The sequence below is a fragment of the Chrysemys picta genome, chromosome 3 (genome assembly GCF_011386835.1).
Source record: "Chrysemys picta bellii isolate R12L10 chromosome 3, ASM1138683v2, whole genome shotgun sequence".
Classification (NCBI taxonomy): Eukaryota; Metazoa; Chordata; order Testudines; family Emydidae; genus Chrysemys; species Chrysemys picta.
This window is the reverse complement of record NC_088793.1, coordinates 106,422,116-106,441,619: the sequence shown is the minus strand read 5'-3', so window position 1 is coordinate 106,441,619 and position 19,504 is coordinate 106,422,116. Positions and strand designations below refer to the sequence as shown.

Genomic DNA, 19,504 nt, shown 5'->3' with positions numbered 1-19,504 from the left:
GGGGTAAATTATTCCCATTCTGTGCTTTGCTGATGATGGAGTAAGGACCCAGTCCATTCACACAGACCACTCTGAAGCCAACCTATATACACATCTGACTCTTTAGAACACTTTATTTCCACTAAAAAACAACAACTTTCTTTGCTTTATTTTTGCCAGTTCAGGTTATTTTTACCTTTCTCACCAGCCAAATTTCCTGTTAAATTAATGGTGATCCATGCTGACAAGTACACTTCTTGTTTTAGTTACACAGAAGGAATCAAATAGAATGAAGATTCCATGAAATTCATAGACAAGACTGAAGATGATCAAGTTGAACTCCTCTAATGATCAATATTGTTAATCTTTATGATCGGGGAAATCAAGTCCATTTCCTGATTTAAACAAATTCTGCAGTTCACCTCTCCTGCTCTCGCCTCCTTCCCATGGAATTTTGAAATAAAATGTGGCATTATATTGCAAAACTATTTCCATTTCTCTAGCTCACTTTCAGTGCAATCATTTAGCCTTTTTACTTAGAGTAATTCTATTTGCTTTCTACAAATTAAAGGAAACAACAACAATTATATACATTTAGGCATGTTTTATTTTATACTTTCACAGCAGATTTTGGTTTGTAAACACAGATAAGTTACCAGTTCTGTCTCTTCTTTCATGGTGACAATAACTGAGAGATACATTTTAAAAATGCATTACCTGAGTTAAAAAGAGGAATTTTGTGTCCTTTACCTTACAATCATTTACAGTAATGTTCACAGAAGGAATACAAAAAGGAATATTTTCCAAAATAAGACAGTCTCCTTTTTACTATAAAGTTCTAGAAAAATACATCAAAACACGCTAGGATGATTTGCCTTGATCTTAAATGTCTGCATATCATTTACCTGAAACAAATTAATTGATACACAGGAGAAGTGCAAACTGCGTTAGTCCTGCAGTAACAAAATATCAACATTGTCATGAACACCTTGTAAAAGTAACTCTCCTGGGTAAGTAACAATCTTCCTTCGTTTTGCAGCCTTAAGAGTGCCCACTAGGGCTTCAAAGAGGTTGGCACATTTTTCATCAGCAAAGAGCACACCAAACTTCACACTCAGCTTTCCATCAGCATCTAAATCAGAGATAGGAGTGTTACAACACATGCAGATTGTCCTTCAGTTGGAGAACCATTTGGAGGTATTGATATGAAATACAGTCAAAACACAACAGGAGACTTGGGTTGTATTTCCAGCTCAGTCAATGATCTTTTGTGTGACCTTGGCCAAGCCACTTTACCACTCAGATACTTACCTTTCTTTGTAAAGTGGGGATCTATGGATGAAAAGCACTGTAAGAAATTATTATTGGAGCTGTAGAAATTGATTTGTTTTAAAATAGTTTCTTGTGCTGGTTAACATTTAAAGTCCAAATTGAAAAGCTAATGTGTCCCTCCTTGCCTCACAAAAATAGCTCTCTTGAAGTGGTGCAAATTAATTTCAAAACAATCACTCAATCTACATTCACTCTATTAATTAAATTTTGTTTATACTGCTTGTTAGAGTATTTTATTAAAATAAATAGAAATAAACAGTTACACTTTCATAAAGCTGGAATAACAAATTAGCAAACCAGATCCTAGTTGCACACATTTCTTATTTTATCATTATAGACACTTTTTTTTAAATGTAGAGTTCTAAGAATGTTAAATGTGATATATTGCAGTGAAAAGAATAGTCTTTGTTCTAAGCAAGTTCATGGAATTTGGAAATGATTTTCAAAGACATTGAGCAACCACCTACAATAGCACTCTTCCCTTGCATCATAGAATCATAGGACTGGAAGGGACCTCGAGAGGTCATCTTGTTTAGTCCCCTGCACTTGTGGCAGGATTTAAGTATTATCTAGACAAGTGGTTCTTAACCAGGAGCCCAGAGCCCCCTTGGGGGCCGTGGGCAGGTTTCAGGGGGGTTGCCAAGCAGGGCCAGTGTTAGACTCGCTGGGGCCCAGGGCAGAAAGCCAAAGCCTCACCACATTGGGCTGAAGTCCAGGGCCTGAGCCCCGCCACCCAAGGCTGAAGCCAAACTTAGCTTCACGGGGGCCCCTGTGGCATGGGGCTCCAGGCAATTTCCCTGATTGCTACCCCCTAATACCGGCCCTGGCTTTTATATGCAGAAAATCAGTTGTTGTGACACAGGTGGACCAAGGAGTTTTTATAGCATGTTGGGGGGGCCTCAGGAAGAAAAAAGGTTGAGAACCCCTAATCTAGACCATCCCTGACAGGTGTTTATCTAACCTGTTCTTAAAAATCTCCAATGATGGAGATTCCACAACCTCCCTAGTCAATTTATTCCAGTGCTTAACCACCCTGACAGTTAGGAAGTTTTTCCTAATGTCCTACCTAAACCACCGTTGCTGCAATTTAAGCCCATTGTTTCTTGTCCTATCCTCAGAGGTTAACAAGAACAATTTTTCTCCCTTCTCCTTGTGACAACCTTTTATGTACTTGAAAACTGTTATCATTTCCCCTCTCAGTCTTCTCTTCTCCAGACTAAACTAACCCAATTTTTTCAATCTTCCCTCATAGATTGTGTTTTCTAGACTTTTAATCATTTTTGTTGCTTTTCTCTGGACTTTCTCCAATTTGTTCACATCTTTCCTGAAATGTGGCGCCCAGAACTGGACGCAATACTCCAGATGAAGCCTAATCAGCGCAGAGTAGAGTGGAAGAATTACTTCTCGTGTCTTGTTTATAACACTCCTGCTAATACATCCCAGAATGATGTTTGCTTTTTTTGCAAGTCTTACACTGTTGACTGATATTTAGCTTGGGATCCATTATGACCTCCAGATCCCTTTCCGCAGTACTCCTTCCTAGGCAGTCATTTCCCATTTTGTATGTCTGCAACTTAATGTTCCTTCCTAAATGGAGTACTTTGCATTTGTCCTTATTGAATTTCATCCTATTTACTTCAGACCATTTCCCCAGTTTGTCCAGATCATTTTGAATTTTAATACTGTCCTCCAAAGCACTTGCAACCCCTCCCATCTTGGTATTGTCTGCAAACTTTATAAGTGTACTCTCTATGCCATTATCATGCTGAATCATTACTTCAGTATTCACTTCAAAGGGAAGAATGCTATTTCCTATAATACCTGGGCTGACACTGGAAGACTCCCATCCAGCTAATGACCAAGGGTAAAATCCTGTCCTCACTGAAGTCAATGGGAGTTTTGCCATTGATTTTAATTGAGTCAGGATTTCATTCCAAGGCCCCCAACCTGGATTGACTTATGCATGTACTTAACTTCATGCATAAGAGTAGTTCCCATTATGGAACGTGGGTAGTGCCATTGAAGTCAAAGTTAAACATATATGTACGTCTTTGCAGAACTGGGGCCCAGGCCTTCTTGGTTGATGAGTCATGTCACGTTCACAAGTTGACATGGTAAGGCTAGACCTGTGTGATCAGTGAGATTACAGTACTTACTTTTGGTCCCCAGCCGCCGAATCTCCTCGACTAAGAGGTTAATTTCATGTTCCACATTCATTGTAGTCTACAAATAGAGTAAATGTACATTTAGATAGATATAAGGTATTAAGACCAATCTCTGCAATTTCTTCTAACTCATATATAAATCTGATCCTTGTTTATATATCTCCAGTGTTGTCAATTCTCATACTTTTATCATGACTCTCACAATATTGATGTTTCACTCAAAGCCCAGATTTTGGAGACGTGATTATGTGACAAACAGGTTTCAGTATTAAAAAGAGTAGGTTTCTAGCCCTCATAGTTTCAGAAGAAAGCTTGAAAATGTGACACAAATGCACTCTGTAGGCTCAAAGCCTAGAAGCCAATAAAAAAGAACCCCAAATATATTAATTTTTTAAAATCTCATTATATTTAGGGAGTGAGTCCTGATTTTTGAACATCTGGGCTTGACAATATTGTATATCTTTGTACGCTGGTGACTATTTCACCAGCCCAGGAAAGAGCCAGTGCCACACCTGAGTCCATTTCAGGCCCTTGTCTCCAGGCACAATTTATTATTCAAACGCCAACCACAAAACAAAGCAATTCATCTGACCAACTTCAGTCCCCAGAAGCTTTTTCCTTACCTGTCTCAGCCAGCTGCCCTTGAAAGACAACACATCCTTTCCTTAAATCCCCTGCTAGATCATGTGACAGGCAGGTAGCCCTTAAAACTTTCCTGACTGTTTTACCCTGTCAGTCTTCCCTGCCTCCTGCCAACCTCTCATCTTTCTGCCTGCAATATGGCATCAGTGTGGAGTCTCAGCACCTTACTTTGGGCCCACAGTCATGCATTTATAATCTCTAAGGTATTATCATGGCATTCTAATGTGAAATGCATGGCAAAGACTTAATAGCTGTGTCTTCCCTAAAAGGGGTTTTCCCCCTAAAATTTCCCACAATTACTATAGCTAGTGCAGCTCCACCAGTGGGAGCAACCTTGGGAGCACTCTAGAAAAGGCTCCAGGCAGTCACTGGTGTTTTCAGGTCCACAGGCCAGATCATCAAGTGGTATAAATTAGTGTTGTTCCATTGAAGTCAATGGAGCTAAGCCAATTCACTTGAGTTGAGGATCTGGCCCAAACTAACCTAATCCTGCTCAGAGCAGGTTTACACAACATGGGGGGTTAAAAGGCCAGTGATCACTGGTACTTTATCTACACTGGTACTCCCACCTTACTATTGCCAGTGAATTGAACTGGTTTTAGCAGTGCTGGGAAATTTTAGACAAATGCCCTATCACAATGATGCCAATATTTACTTTCATTCACAGTGATCCCAAAGAACTATTAAAAGACAAAATTTGCCTCTGGATATGATTTGTAAGACTCTCTTGGCCAACTGAAATGCAACTTCCTTTGCCGTGAAATATGGCAACAATCAATGCTATACAATAGTTTAGGGCAGGAAGTGAAGAATAACTTATTTGGTAAAAAGACCGTAATTACCCAAATTGTTATTTGGCCAAAATACCAGGGTTAATAACCCTTTTCTTTTGAAAAATGGCATGTGATTTATAATGTGCACAAGTTTTCAGGGTCTCTTGCACCTCATTTAAAAGGCAGTGGCAATATGACCTTGCACCATGCTGATACTTGATGCAGATGCAGAGGACAGAGGACCACCTACTAAATCAACATCATTTCTTGGGGCATCTAGCATTTTCTAGGCGGTCACCACCGACAAATTAAGCAGGTTTGACCCTGCTTAGTCAGTAAGAGTTGAAAAGATCACAATGTAGTGTAGTATGATGTACATCAACAAGCAATTATGAAGAAACCTGACTTGGCAAGTGCGAGAAGGGTTATTTTGAGATGCAAACTGCACATCTCACTAGAATCTGACACCTTGAATGGGTCCAGTGGACATGGCCAGCTCCTGGAAGATAGATGGGGACCATTGCCTCTCTGCCAACAATGGCATGGAAGTACTTTATATGCTAAAACCCCAGAACTTTTATGTGAAATGCTTAACCCTTTTGACTGTGTCTTATCAAATAGTCATAGGGCAGTGATGGTCAGAATAGGTTTTATTATTTTATTATTTAACAGATTTGTTCCATATGTGTATTAAGTGAGATCAACTCTCTTTTGACTTGACAACAGTAAGTTTTTACTACTTTTAAACTCCTGTTAGCCCAGCAAAGCAAATTCCACTATGGAAGCATGGACGGGGTTCTTCTCTCTCTCTGTCATGCACCAAAAGAATCTTTAGCTTAGTCCCACTTTCAGATCCTTTATTACACATGCAAGAGCAAGGGACAAAATGTGACTTTCAGACCCCAGATTCAGTTTGCAAACTTGGTATCTAGAAAAAAATAATCTTTGTTCATATAAAGTGAGCAAGTTTGGCATGGAGTCATTGAGACAATAAACATGGGAGGCACCCTATTATGCTAGTTTTTCAGTGTTATATAACTCCTTCCTCTTGTGTTAAAAGTTTATTAGAAAAGCCAGCTCCACCAACTTTGTGGCTTTATAGGAAGATAGGCTCCTCACATGTGCATGGGTTATGGGGATTTGGCGCACACAACCTCATCCAGCCTACTTTTCCTCCCTAAAGCATGACAATATGACTGATCATGAATATGCAAGTGGATATTAGCAAGTGCTGAACAATATTCCAACAGCAGATGCTGCAGTGCTACCACCTCTTCAAAATGTGTTTAAAATTAAATGGCAACATGATATCAAAGTTCTAATTATATTAGCTGATGGAGCAAATGAATTCTTCAAACTTGATGTTCCATTTTTTTTTTAATTTAAAGTGATGGCAAAGTGCTTTGAATTGTACAAGACACAGAAGACAACATACCCCAAGTCCCAAGGAGCTTAAGGCCTAAGAGCTGATCCTTCAAACATTACCAAGTGTAGTGCTTGCTACTGTAAGTAGTATCATTGACTTATATTTGAAAATGACTGTTTAAAATTAATTTAGAATTTCCCCCCACCATCAGTTTAGGAAAGAACATCTTGGAGCCTGAGTCTGAACTACTTCTTTATGCAAAATTCTCATGAAAAGTCAAAGGAGATTGTATAAGGCGTGCATAACTGGAAGAATGGACACAAAGTTATTATTTTAAGCAATACTTAGATATTATTCACTTTACTTTGGAATAAATCCTCCAAGCCAAATGTCAAAGCAAATGTCAACTCTAACATTCATTATACTAGTGCTGTGTATGGCATCCAATATGATTTTCACCAGGTATTAGGAAAACAAAATTTCACTTTGCATCCTGGAAATTTGCCTAGCAGAAGAGTGTAATATTCTTTTGCCTGCACACCTGGAAATATGTTGTCAGTGCCGCTCAGTTCCTCAGTTTTCCCATCTGTAAAATGGGGATAATGATACTTACCTCCTTTGTATAGTTCTTTGAGATCTACTGATGAAAAACACTGTAGAAAAACTAGGTTTTATTATTGTAATCACTTGTACATCATTTTTATCACCAAAAATATGTCTAAAGTATCTGATGTTACAGCTACTCAGTGTAATGCTGTTAGATTAAAAGCCTGAACCTGTTCCCACTGAAGTGGGAATGTCCACTAAACTTTCAATTAACTTCAGTAGAATCAGGATTGGTCCTACATGGTCAAGCTTTATGATGTTTGTATTTACTGAGATATGCTGGTGTAAGGTTTATGACTACTGCTAATCTAGTGCTAAAACTATTACAATTCAATGGCAAAAATGTATGTTAATTCAGAGTTAAGGTTGCTTAGTGATAGGTCGTCCCCTGGCAGAACACTCAATTAAGCAAACTCAAACTTCTGAAAACCAAGAAATGCACAGTTAAGGTTGCCAATGCAACCTTAACCTCTTTCCGCACTGCCCCGGTATGCCCCGTTAACACCCATACATTTACTCTGCTAACCCCACAGTTGCTGAAATGTTTGCGTTTTGCTCAACTCAACTTTCTGCAAAAGGACAACATACCACCAACTGAAGGACAGCTATGTTACAGTGGAATAGTGTTCCTGGTCGTGTTTCAGAATAGTTGGATGGTGGAGTTTGTGGCTGCCAGGCTTGCCAATATGTGGATTCTGGGTGGATCATAAGGTGGCAAAAATTTGTGTGAGAGCAAGGAGTATGCCAAGACATGAAGATTGCTGATTACAGATAGATTAGATGAAGAGAGGTGTCCTGAACTGGCATCATCTTTTGCTCATTCTGCAGCATCTAACCAGTGATGTAAGAGGTTGTGATCTACCAGACATTATGATGATTCACTCTGGTAGAAATGATCTGTGCCTTATTCCTGGTGTACACCTCATAAAATGTAAGTGAGCAGATTTGGACTGCATCAAAGATTTGTGTCCAGGAGCTGTCATAATTTTCTCTGAAAAAATTGCTACAGCAACAATATGGAAGAAGCATTGGAAGAACATTAAATAGGAAATGGGAGGGTTTGTGGCTGACCAGAAAAGGTGTACGGTATGACAATGAAAAATATAAGTTCTGACACCTGGGGTATATCTGTTGAAAAAGGTTCAGAGGATCTTTCTCTCAAACCTAAAACTGTCACTTCATGATCCACCCAGAATCCACATATTGGCAAGCCTGGCAGCACACGTTTCTATAAATTCTTTTCCCTCAGCAATCAAGGTACCTGTGGTGTCAGTTCCAAACCTCCACACAGATTTTCTCAAACAACCAATCCAAGGCTTATCTACTACCCATCCTCATTTCCTGTCCCCTCCAGAGCCACAACCGCTCTCTCTGTGGCTATCCCGTCATCCCCTCATAGACCCCCAACAAAGTTCTCTGGCTCATCCCCACCTGATATATAATAAAAATTCTGGTTACTCTGGCTACTGCCTATTCTGCTGTGTTCACAGTAAACCTCTCCATAAAATAAAAACACATTATAAAAGAAACAACTTGTAGCAAGCAACATGAAGTATTACATCTGATGGTATACATGAGATGCATACAGGTATAAAGGAACAGATACTGCCTTGGGTAAAACTCGACAGACTGAAACCATTTTGACATGCATTACATCAATAATTTGATCTTTAGCTCTGAGCAAAGAGACCCCACCTAGAAACTTTTTGAAAAATAGCTATTTTTTCAGGGCTTATATCTTTGCAACCCATAGCTCAAATGACCCCAAACTTGGGTCACTAACTCTACCCTGCACCCTGCTGAGGCACCAGATTTCAAAGGCTTGGTCTACACTAAACCCCCAAATCGAACTAAGGTACGCAACTTCAGCTATGTGAATAACGTAGCTGAAGTTCGAAGTACCTTAGTTCGAACTTACCTCGGTCCACACGCGGCAGGCAGGCTCCCCCGTCGACTCCGCGGTACTCCTCTCGCCGAGCTGGAGTACCGCAGTCGACGGCGAGCACTTCCGGGTTCGACTTATCGCGTCCAGACAAGACGTGATAAGTCGAACCCAGAAGTTCGATTGCCAGCCGCCGAACTAGCGGCTGGGTATAGACGTACCCAAAGAAATACAACTAAGCCTGTCAGTTTTTAGAGGACTTAGAAAGGTCACCTGTTAAACTGAAGTCATGATGCAACCTCAATTAGAGTGGCACTACTGCAGCACTATAAAAACAGAGAAGTCCCTGCCCCAAAGATCTTATTGTCAAATGGAACTGGTGGATGTGTGAAAGGTTTGTACATGGGTTGAGGTGCATGGGTCAAACTGTGGGGTGCAGGGGGGGATTGGGATGCATTGGCAGAGCTGTGGGGTGCAGGAAGGTTGGGATGCATGGGTCAAACTGTGGGGGGGTTGGGATGCATTGGCAGAGCTGCAGGTGCAGGGATGGGGTACACAAGCAGAGCTGGGGGGTGCAAGGACTCCCTCACCTCTCTTCCTTCCTCTACCACACATCCCCCTAAGCCCATTCCTTTTGCTGCAGCCCCAAACCACTCTCCCCGTGTTTCTCCAATCCTCCACCCCCTAATACCACTCCCCCTCCTCTAATTTTTTCCCCAAGATACTTTGATTACAGTCCCCCACCCCCAAATAAAATTGCCACCCATGATTGACTAATTGCAGCAACCTCCGGTCACTCGGTGCGTAACTCCTTTTGTCTTAGGTAGGGGCTTGTCATTAATTTATGCTTAGTTATATTAATTGAAGGCTGAGTTCACCACTATCAATCTCAATGAGGCATGTCATTCATCCAGACTTTAGTAGCTCTCAGTTTAAATGTACAAGGCAGCAGAGAGAATCTGGGTTTTTGAGGGGTGCATGTAGAGGACTGTAACTAAGGAACCTCTCAGTCAAATGACCCCAAATTTGCATCACTAATGCTACCCAGAGTCCCCTGAGGCACACCAAATTTCCAAGCAAGCTGATTAACCAATTGGATTTTAGAGCACTAGTAAGCCTCGAGCTTTAAAGCATATAAAACAGCAGGAATGGAAACAGGTCTAGTCATTTTTCTTATTGGTGTAGGCCTATTGTAAAAAATGTACATGAAATAACATTCTCAATTTAGGTCCCCCAAAGATTTAGTGGGTGCCATGCACTACCTTGGGTAAAACTTGGCAGACTGAGACCATCTTCTTGACCCACATCACATCAGCAGTTTGATCCCTAGCACTGTGCAAAAGACCAAACAAAAAAACCAAACACACACACCACCTGGAAACTTTTTGAAACATTGCTATTTATTTCAAGACAGATCTCTGGAACACCAAGCTCAAATGACTCTAAATTTGTATCATTAACCCTACCCGGCAACTTCTCGAGGCACACCAAATTTCAAAGGAATCTGACTAAGCATGTCAATTATAGAGGACTTAGAAAGATCCATCTTTAAACAGAAATCATGATGCAACCTTAACTACAGTGGCACCACTGCAGCACCATGATAATGCCAAAGTTCCGATGCTGCTTGAAAATCTGCTAGCAAGAACCGTGTTTCCTCACTGAATCCTGCTGAAGTCAATAGAACTCATGAGGGGGCCTTGTTAGAAGATTCTGTTACAGGATCAGAGTGTAAGATGGCCATTTCAAGAGACCATCCCTTTGAGCAAAATTTTTAAACATAACAATTACAAAGAAGGCATACAGAGTGAGAATGCAGTAAAATGATTTCTTTTTCTGACCAACCTGTCTGCTGACCTTTAAACTCAAGGCTGTGAGATCTGACAACTCACATGAGGCAGAGATTTCTTTTGAGTGTTGTTGTAAAGGGCTTATTGAAACACAAGCAGAAAAGCTCTTCTTCCAAAGGAGATGCTTCAAAAACTGCTAAAAACCCTCTCCAAATGAGTCAGACTTGGCAGGGAACTCTCTGGTGGTCTTGCAAATTTAGTTTTAAACAAACCTGCATTTGGTCCCCGTTTGTGTTTAAAGGGCCGTAAGCACATTCCTTTGCATTAGCTTAGTGCTCAGTAAATAATAGGTCTGCATGTGGAGAATGACTAACTTCCTTCCTGATATAACACTTGATCTTAGCCAAAAGGCCGTACACACCCTATTTGGTCATGGTGCCTCTCTTGGAGTAGCGTAGGGCAATCGAGTATAGGCTCTAGCTACACTTCAGCCCGTGCGCTTTGCCTTCCTGCTGACTCCAGATTCCGCTGTCTCCTGCATAGTCCCTCCTATGCATAATTACCAACAAACCGCGTTTGTCTCCCGCCTAGCAAGGGCAGCATGTATCAGAAATGCAATAAAGCAGCCGGTGGGAGGCCAGGGGGTGCGGGGCGTGGAGAGTGTGACCTGGTGGGGTTGGGTTGTGACAAGCCAATGCAGCAGCAGCGCCCCAAAGTACAGACCCGGAGGGGACACACACCGCACATTCCTTTGCCCTCGTCTGGAAAGAGCCTCGCACGCGGGCAGCCCGCTCTGCTCCATCCCCTGGACTGCCACGGCGCGGGCAGTCCAGGGAGGGCAGAGGAATGTGGCCTCCCCGGAGCTGGGACTGAGCGTGCGACTGGCACAGCAGGGTGATCCCACCCCAGCCTTGTGCAGTGCGGTGTCACATGGGTCCCGGGTGCGGAAGCGCTGCCCGCAGGGTGCAGCCAGCCCCTTTCACTGCCGCGGGCTCCCCCCGGGAACAGAGACAGCAGCGCTCTGTGCTCCGGCCCCCAGAGACTCCACGGCCCGCCGCCCTCAGCCCCTGCCCCGCGAGCGGGCTCCCTTGCTGCGGCTCTGCAGTCATTCAGCGGCCGCGTGCTGGGAAGGCTCGGTGTGCAAAGTCCAGCCCCCGTCCCCTCCTCCCCGGCACAATGCTCCCCGCGGCTTGGGGTGACGGGCAGGTTCCACTCACCCGGTTATCTGTCCGCCCGGCGGCTTTTCTTGCCGTAATCAGAAGGGAGCCCTCTTGGAGTGGCCTGAGATGCTGAGTGCAGGAGGAGGAAGTGGTGGCTGGGGGAGGGAGGCAGAGAATGCTGCAACAAGTATATTTCAAATGCAGGGAGAAAGTGCCGCCCACATGAATGGGGAAGCCTATGAGGATGGCGGGGGGGGGGGGGGGGCATGGGGAGGGAGTGCGATTCAACCCAGAGTCTGCCTTTGTACAGCCTCAGCTCAAGAGGTCATGCAGGGGCTATTGCTCCCCCCAGCAGCCTCTCTCCCTGATCTTTTTGTTGTCTGCTGCAGGAGATTCCTCACCCCCCCCCCCCCCAAGGTGACTTCCAGGAGATTTAAGCACAGTGCTGCCTGGAGGCCAGGTCTGGGACTTGTAGGACAAACTAAATCATCCATCCCCATGCCCGTTTAACATCAGACTTTCAAGCAGCAGCTACAAAACCAAGTGGGGAGGGGGACAGGATACAATGACAACAAAAGGGATAGGATGACTTAAATCACTTTTTTTGTTCTTTCATGACCAGCATTTAATTCTGTAATATATTTTTCTATGTTGCCTTGGTGTAGGATGCTCTCTGTATGTGTGTATATATATCTCCTCAATATATGTTCCACTCTATATGCATCCGAAGAAGTGGGCAGTAGCCCACGAAAGCTTATGCTCTAATAAATTTGTTAGTCTCTAAGGTGCCACAAGTACTCCTGTTCTTTTTACCTCACCACTACACTTGCACCATCACTGGACCCCATAACACACAGTCGTTAGGCTGCCACAGAGCTGTCAGCTAGACACTTCTAGGTGAATTAATTCAGCCATTGACAGGGATGACAGAAACATCAACTCCAGGCAAGTCTCTAAGCTCCCATTGTGCAGGGATTTTTTTTATGTTGGTATTTTTTATTAATTTGCCATCAGAGCAGCTCCAGGCACCAGCGCACCAAGCGCATGCCTGGGGTGGCAAGCTGCAGGGGGCAGCCTGCTGGTCGCTGTGGGGGCAGCAGTCAGGGAGCCTTCAGCGGCATGCCTGCGGGAGGTCTGCCGGTCCTGCGGCTTCAGCGGCAATTCAGCGATGGATACGCCAAAGCCGCGGGACCGGCGGACCTCCCGCAGGCATGCCGCCGAAAGCCACCTGACTGCTGTGCTTGGGGCGGCAAAATACATAGAGCCGCCCCTGGCAACTTGCCATCCACCTTTTTGTGGGCGGAGAGACAATTTTTGGCTAGAGCCGTTCAGGAAAATAATGTACTATTTCCTGCACAAACTCAAGGAACTTTGCATTCATCAGCTGACAGATAAGCCCTAACAAAATGAAATATTATTATTTATATACCATCCAAAGGTGTGCTGTTCTTTACAGACATAAGAACCCAAGTCAATGCACCCAAAGAACTTACAGTCTACTTAAGCAATCTACAGGCAAAGAAGAAGGGATACAATGCAAGATTTCCTCTCTCTCCCATGGTGTGCTATCAAAAATGTAACTTTTTCCCTTCTCTTCGTATATTTGGAGAAATAAAGGTTTGTTTTGTGTACAGTCCTCCAACATTGTGAAAAATTTATTGGGTTTGGACCAAAAGCCACAGATGGTTGTCTGTGCCTCTGCTTATCTATCAGTTCTACTAGATATGAAAATGGATATGATTCATAGATTTTAAGGCCAGCAGGGACCAATACATCATCTAGTCTGACCTCTGCATAATGTTGGCCATAGTATCTCACCTAGCAATTTCTGCATAAAGCTCATAACTAAGGTTATGTTTTAGTCATGGGTATTTTTAGTAGAAGTCATGGACAGGTCATGGGCAGTAAAAAAAATTCACCACCCATGACCTTCCATGCTTTGTACTATATATCCCTAAAACTTGGGTGATCTGGGGTGGGGGACGGCCCCAGGGCACCGTGTGTGCCCACATCCAAACTCCTGGTGCTGCTGGGGCTAGGGGCGCGATGGCCTGAGACTGCCCTAGTAGCAGTCAGTGCGGCTGGCTCAGGGACTGCCCGAGCTGCTCAGGCAGCCCCCGGGCCAGCCGCACCAACCACTACAGAAGTCCCAGAGGTCCCAGAAAGTCACAGAATCCATGACTTTCTGGGTCCTCCATGACAAACTCACAGCCTTACTCATAATTTCAGTTTGAGCTGTAACATATTTTAAATAGATACCCAGGCTTGCTTTCAAGGCTTCAAGTAACAGAGAATCTGCCACATCCCTAAGATAGGTCTCTAACATAATGGAAAAGTAGAACATCATTTCCACAGAGAACAAATAAGACTTACTGGCTGCAGATCTGAGAAACAGACTGACAGCAAGTCAGTGATGTCTCAGAGATGTGATGGAGGCAAGCAAGAATCTAGAGACTCTAGAGAGAAATCAGAACAAGAATATTCTGAAGTTGCAGTAGCACTTTGAAATAGAAATTTTATATGAGATTTTAAAGTGATTACTCCTCTGTCACTGCTAGCTTAGCCTGGATTGCAACCCAATAGCCTGACCATAGGTTGGGGGTTGGATTTTGTCCCACTCTTCTACCATGCAGGAGACTGGCACAAAGCCAATTACTTTGGCTTTATACTGGTTTCTTTATGCTCCTGCACCCTTAGGTGCATAGGACATCCAACAATTTCCTGCATTTATTTCAGTTCTATGATGGTCTGTAAGGCTTCTGATTGTCTTATTGATGGATTTGGCTTCTTTCTCGGTTGTGCTGCATAATGTTGTTCTAGGTCACCCTCTTTGTCTCTTTTCAGGTGGTGACCCTATTATCACATGTTGTGGAAGTCGTATTGGTGGCATCCTTAAAGTGTATCCTAAATATTTCCACTGTATTCTTACTTACATAAGTTACATAAGAATGGCCATACCGGGTCAGACCAAAGGTCCATCTAGTCCAGTATCCTGTCTTCTGACAGTGGCCAATGCCAGGTGTTTCAGAGGGAATGAACAGACAAGGTAATGTAGTCCTCAAGTGATCCATCCCCTGTTACCCATTCCCAACTGCTGGCAAACAGAGGCTAGGGACACCATGAATTTATCTAGTTCTTTTTTTAAGATCCTTTTTTTGAAGATGCTTTTTGAAGATTACTGATGCTTTAAGCTGATTTCCTCTCCTTAGAATTTCTGATGTTTCAAGAAACTCTTTCCAATGAACTCTGAAGATCTTTCACACACATTTACTGAACCTCTTCCCTATTATAGGCCAAACTTTTTTTATTTCAAATGTGGCTTTTTGTTTGTTTGTTTGTTTGTTTGTTTGTTTAACTTCAAGGCCCAACATGCATGCTGAATTGTTGATATTTGTGGGGTGACTGCTGTACTTTGGGTCCCTCTGAGCACACTTTATGGGACCACTAAAGCAGATAACAAAAGATATGCAGGGAAGAGGCTGACAGTAGTGGCCCCATTTCCTTCTTAAAAATCATCGTGTAAGGGAGAGTAAGCATGGCTGACCAACCTCAGGAAAACAGAGAAACCAGAAATAGAAAAGCTAGTTACTGTCCACCATCTTGGACACTGATTTCTGCCAACATTTACATGAGTAATCTCATTGAGTTACATGGATCACTCACATGCACAGTTACTCATGTGTATGTTTGAAGGATTAGTTCATAAAGTAGGTTTCTCTTTAGAAGTTGCCTCAGTGCAGCCCTGTCCTTGCCCATATCCACATCCCATTATATGCTTCTGGGGAATTCATCCCTCCTTCTCCCTAATTTAGCAGTATAACTCTTTTACCGTTGGATGAGAAAAGGAGGAGGAGTCTTCCTCAGGGACCCCTTAAAATCTGATGTAGATTACCAAGGCAACTTGCCTTTGGTCTAACCTAAGCATAAATCTCTCTCAGGAATGCAGAAAGTGTTCCACTTGAGTGCAGATTGCAAGATTGGCCCATAATTTTAGTAATACAGTAGAGAGCTAAAAGAGCTTCAGGATGACCCTAAAGGTATGCTTGGTGGACGTCACTTGAAATCTATAAACTGAAGTTGAAGCCTGTCTAATTGTGCATGAAGGCAGAGTTGGTAGAGACTGTGTTTGCGTGGGTGGCCTTTATGTGTAGCAAAGTATGGGGTATGATGTGTTTTTCAGGAAGTGTTGATATTATGGGTGCTGATTGTGGTATAGTGTTTGGGGACAAGAGTGTATGAAGGAAGGGCATTGTGAGAATTTTCAATTACTGGCTGTATCTATCTAAGGTACTTATATGATTCTATCTAAGGTACTTATATGACTCTCTCTACTGTAATATCTCAGCATCTCACACATTTTAATGTATTCATCCTCACATCACCTCTATGAGATAGGGAAGTGCTATCATTCCCATTTACAGATGGTGACCTGAGGCACAGAGAGACCAAGTGACTTGCTCAAGGTCATATCACAAGTCTGCAGTAGAGCAAGGAAGTGAACCATACTCTTTTGAGTCACCAGCTAGCACCCTAACCACAGGCTGAGACTTCTTCTCTACCTCATACACTCAGCACTCTTTGTTAAGCAAGTGCCTCCTCCACCCAGGTATCACTTGTACTTCTTCAGAAAATTGATAAGCTTGCTCTGCATACAGTTGTCAACTAATGGTAATAGTGATGACACTTACATTAATATTACTATTTCACCTCATATTCTGCTATGAATTTAATATTTGTATTTATTAGTTTGACATAAATTGCCTTCTTAGTGCTCAAGCATTATGACTCATGACAGAAGTGCCTCAAATCTTTGTCTGAAGGAAATCTTATTGAAATACAACAGAACTCTGTCTGCATGTTTGTCAAGACTGATTTATTTAACATGTGAAACCTTGTTATGGCAAAAGTCATTATATTTAATTTTTGTCAGAAAATGTCAAGCCCAGCTACTGGCCATGGGAGCATATTTCACAGCCATCCAGAGACCTATGAGTGGAAGGAGGCATGAGAAGATTTATGTCACTGGATTTATTGGAGTTGGTTGCTATTCAATGCATTGATTTTGAGAAGTGCTAAACACCCACGATTCCCACTGAAGTTGTGATGCTGAAGACCTCCAGAATCGAGCCTTAATTCAACAAGTATGTTTATAATTGCTGTTTTAACATTCACGACACTGCATCATCTCGATCAAACATATCTCTGTGATCCTCTGTGTTTTATCCTGATGTCAAATGAAGGAGGCATTTTAATGGATTCAATTTCTAGGGATAGATTTTTTAGGGTCAAACTTTTATCTAGTGTATTAGGAACTCTCTTTTTCTGTTAAATCAAAATGCAATGTCAATTTTGAAATCTAAACTAAAAGACTAAGATCTAAAATGTATGCTGTCACAACTCTGTCAACTTCATTGGAGTTACAGCAGCTCAGTATTGGTCCCAGTTTGTATGGTTTGATATTGTTTGAAACAAAGGGATAAAGAGCACTGGTCAGAACCAGGTATAACTTCCCGCAGAGCTCTCTGAGTGCACAAGATTGACCCAATAGTCTAGCAGATGCCTCTAATGAAGCCCCTAAAAACCCAAACTGGGGCTTGATGGGGAAAGAGTGAATAGTAGACAAATACCTAGTAGGGGCCTAAGATGAGAACTTGTGACCAAATAAATTATTTAAACCGAAGTGAAAGGCCAATTAAATTGTCTTCTGCGTCACCTTTCTCAAGTTTAATGTGTTCTTCATCTTTAAAATTAATGGTATCTGTAGTGAGGGAGAGTGAAGGACCACTACACTCCCCCTCATGGGTGGAGCAGAATCCGCCTTGCCCCCGGCACCGGAAGTCCTGGGGCAGGACAGGAAATATAAAAGGAGAGCCCTGGAGCTCAGTTGGAGCTGGACCACCAGAAGGAGCAGAGATTTTTGCAGGATCCCCCAATAGCCCCTGAGTAGAGCCACACTTTGCGGTCGGAGGAGATGGACAAGTATCCCGAGGAACTGCCAGGACCGCCATCAGATGAATGCCCCGAGGAGCAGTGGGGACTGCCAGTGGCTGTGTACCCTGAGGAAACAGACGACCTTTGGACTACAGAGCCCTATACCCAGACTGTGGTAGGAAGTAGCCCAGAGGAATCAGACTTTAGTCCACTTCTGCTACTGGAGAGTGAGTCAGTGTTTCGGGAGGAGACCCATCTGCCACTGTTAGGGCCCTGGGCTGGGACTTGGAGGAGTAGGATGGGCCTAGATCCCCCTACCCTCCCTGCCACTGACCCCATCCCTGGGGTGGTGGCCAAACCCACTCTTTTTGGCCAGAAGGCCTAGGCTGTGTTGTGGGCTCACCCCCAGCCAGAAGGCTGTGGAGCCATAAACTGTGCTCTGCCCCATGCAGAGGGCCAGAGCTCCCTTATGGTACGTCTTCACTACCGGCCGGATTGGCGGGCAGCGATCAATCCAGCGGGGATCGATTTATCGTGTCTAGTCTAGACACGATAAATTGATCCCTGAGCACTCTCCCGTCGACTCCTATACTCCACTGGCGCAAGAGGCACAGGCAGAGTCGACAGGGGAGCAGCAGAAGTCGACTCACCACGGTGAAGACACCACAGTAAGTGGATCCAAATATGTCTACTTCAACTACATTATTCATGTAGCTGAAGTTGCCATAACTTAGATCAATCCCCCCCCCCCCAGTGTAGACCAGGCATTATAGACTGTTATTTACTGTCCGTCCCAACCAGAAGGCTCTGAGCTAAAGACTGCTTGTGACTCAGCCCTGCCCGGTGTTATCTATTTTAATTTTTAGTTAGTTTCACTGAATGTTGTTAGCCGCTGATTTAGTCAACTTTATAAATATTTTAAGTCTTGCACCATCTTAATGACTTTAGTAGCATTGAGACAACAGGTTTTTTTTTCCTGTGTTGCAGAAATGAATAGAATTGAGCCTCTTACAGATGCTCACAGTAAGCTGCCATAGACATTAAAGCATTCTATTTGCAATGTATGTGTTTGATTGATACAGAATTTGTGGGTGGCTTGTATACATTCACATATTTATTTTGTCTGTGAGCTCTTAGAGAAACTTCTCAATGCACTTTCCCTGATCCCGGCTCTTTCTCGTGCAAGCTGAGACACCTTGAGAAGCTTCCACCTTCCACTGCAAGAGATCCGCCTTATTATATTATTCAGAAAGCTGACCTTTATTTTCACTTAAATAAAAAATTTGAAATAATACTAGACTGTGAGGGGGAGCCTGAAATTAATGTAAGTACACTTCTGACGGTCTTGTGAGGGTTTGCAAATTTGTGGTGACTGAGCAGGTTTATTGATGGCACCCCAAAACCAGACATAAAGGGATTTCTTCTGTGTAGAGAATTAGACGGAGTTGTAATTGTGACACCATCAGGAAGCATAAAGTGAAAACTACTGTATATCTGCAAGTGCTCGTAATTTAGGATTTTTGGTGAAATGTGTAGAGGACATGATACAAATAACTATAAACAATCTCCCTGTACAAAGGTATAGTGTTGGCACAGGGGTTCAACAGATGTTTAAGAAAATATATACTAATGTGGAACTTGTAGAAAATGGTTGGGGATTTCCCTAGTTTTCAACCTCTGGTTTTTAAGGCATGCTAACTGTGTACACACTTTAAGTCTAACACATCCCTGTGTCTGGTGACTTTGTGGCCACAGGAAGCTGGCATTGAGGGACTCTTCTTACCCCCTTGACTGAGGAGTAACATGCTACATGATTAGTTTTGAGTTCTTCACTATGTGTTGGGATACTTCTGCATGCTATTTATAAATACTAGTTCT

The 19,504-nt window shown here is 43.0% G+C and overlaps 1 protein-coding gene across 2 annotated transcripts; it reads right to left on the bottom strand.

Moving 5' to 3' along the window:
• Positions 1-563: 563 nt before the first annotated feature.
• Positions 564-11,887, bottom strand: ABRACL (ABRA C-terminal like). 2 transcript variants are annotated; one of them, XM_005280377.5, is made up of 3 exons: positions 11,753-11,887; positions 3,468-3,534; positions 564-1,111 (listed from the first exon to the last, which is right to left on the bottom strand). In XM_005280377.5, exons 2-3 carry the CDS (start codon positions 3,526-3,528, stop codon positions 927-929), a joined length of 246 nt encoding a protein of 81 aa, XP_005280434.1. In that variant the 5' UTR covers positions 3,529-3,534; positions 11,753-11,887; the 3' UTR covers positions 564-926. The 2 variants fall into 2 exon arrangements, with proteins under 2 accessions (XP_005280434.1, XP_065444837.1); XM_065588765.1 differs by lacking the exon at positions 11,753-11,887 and adding an exon at positions 10,008-10,627.
• Positions 11,888-19,504: the final 7,617 nt, after the last annotated feature.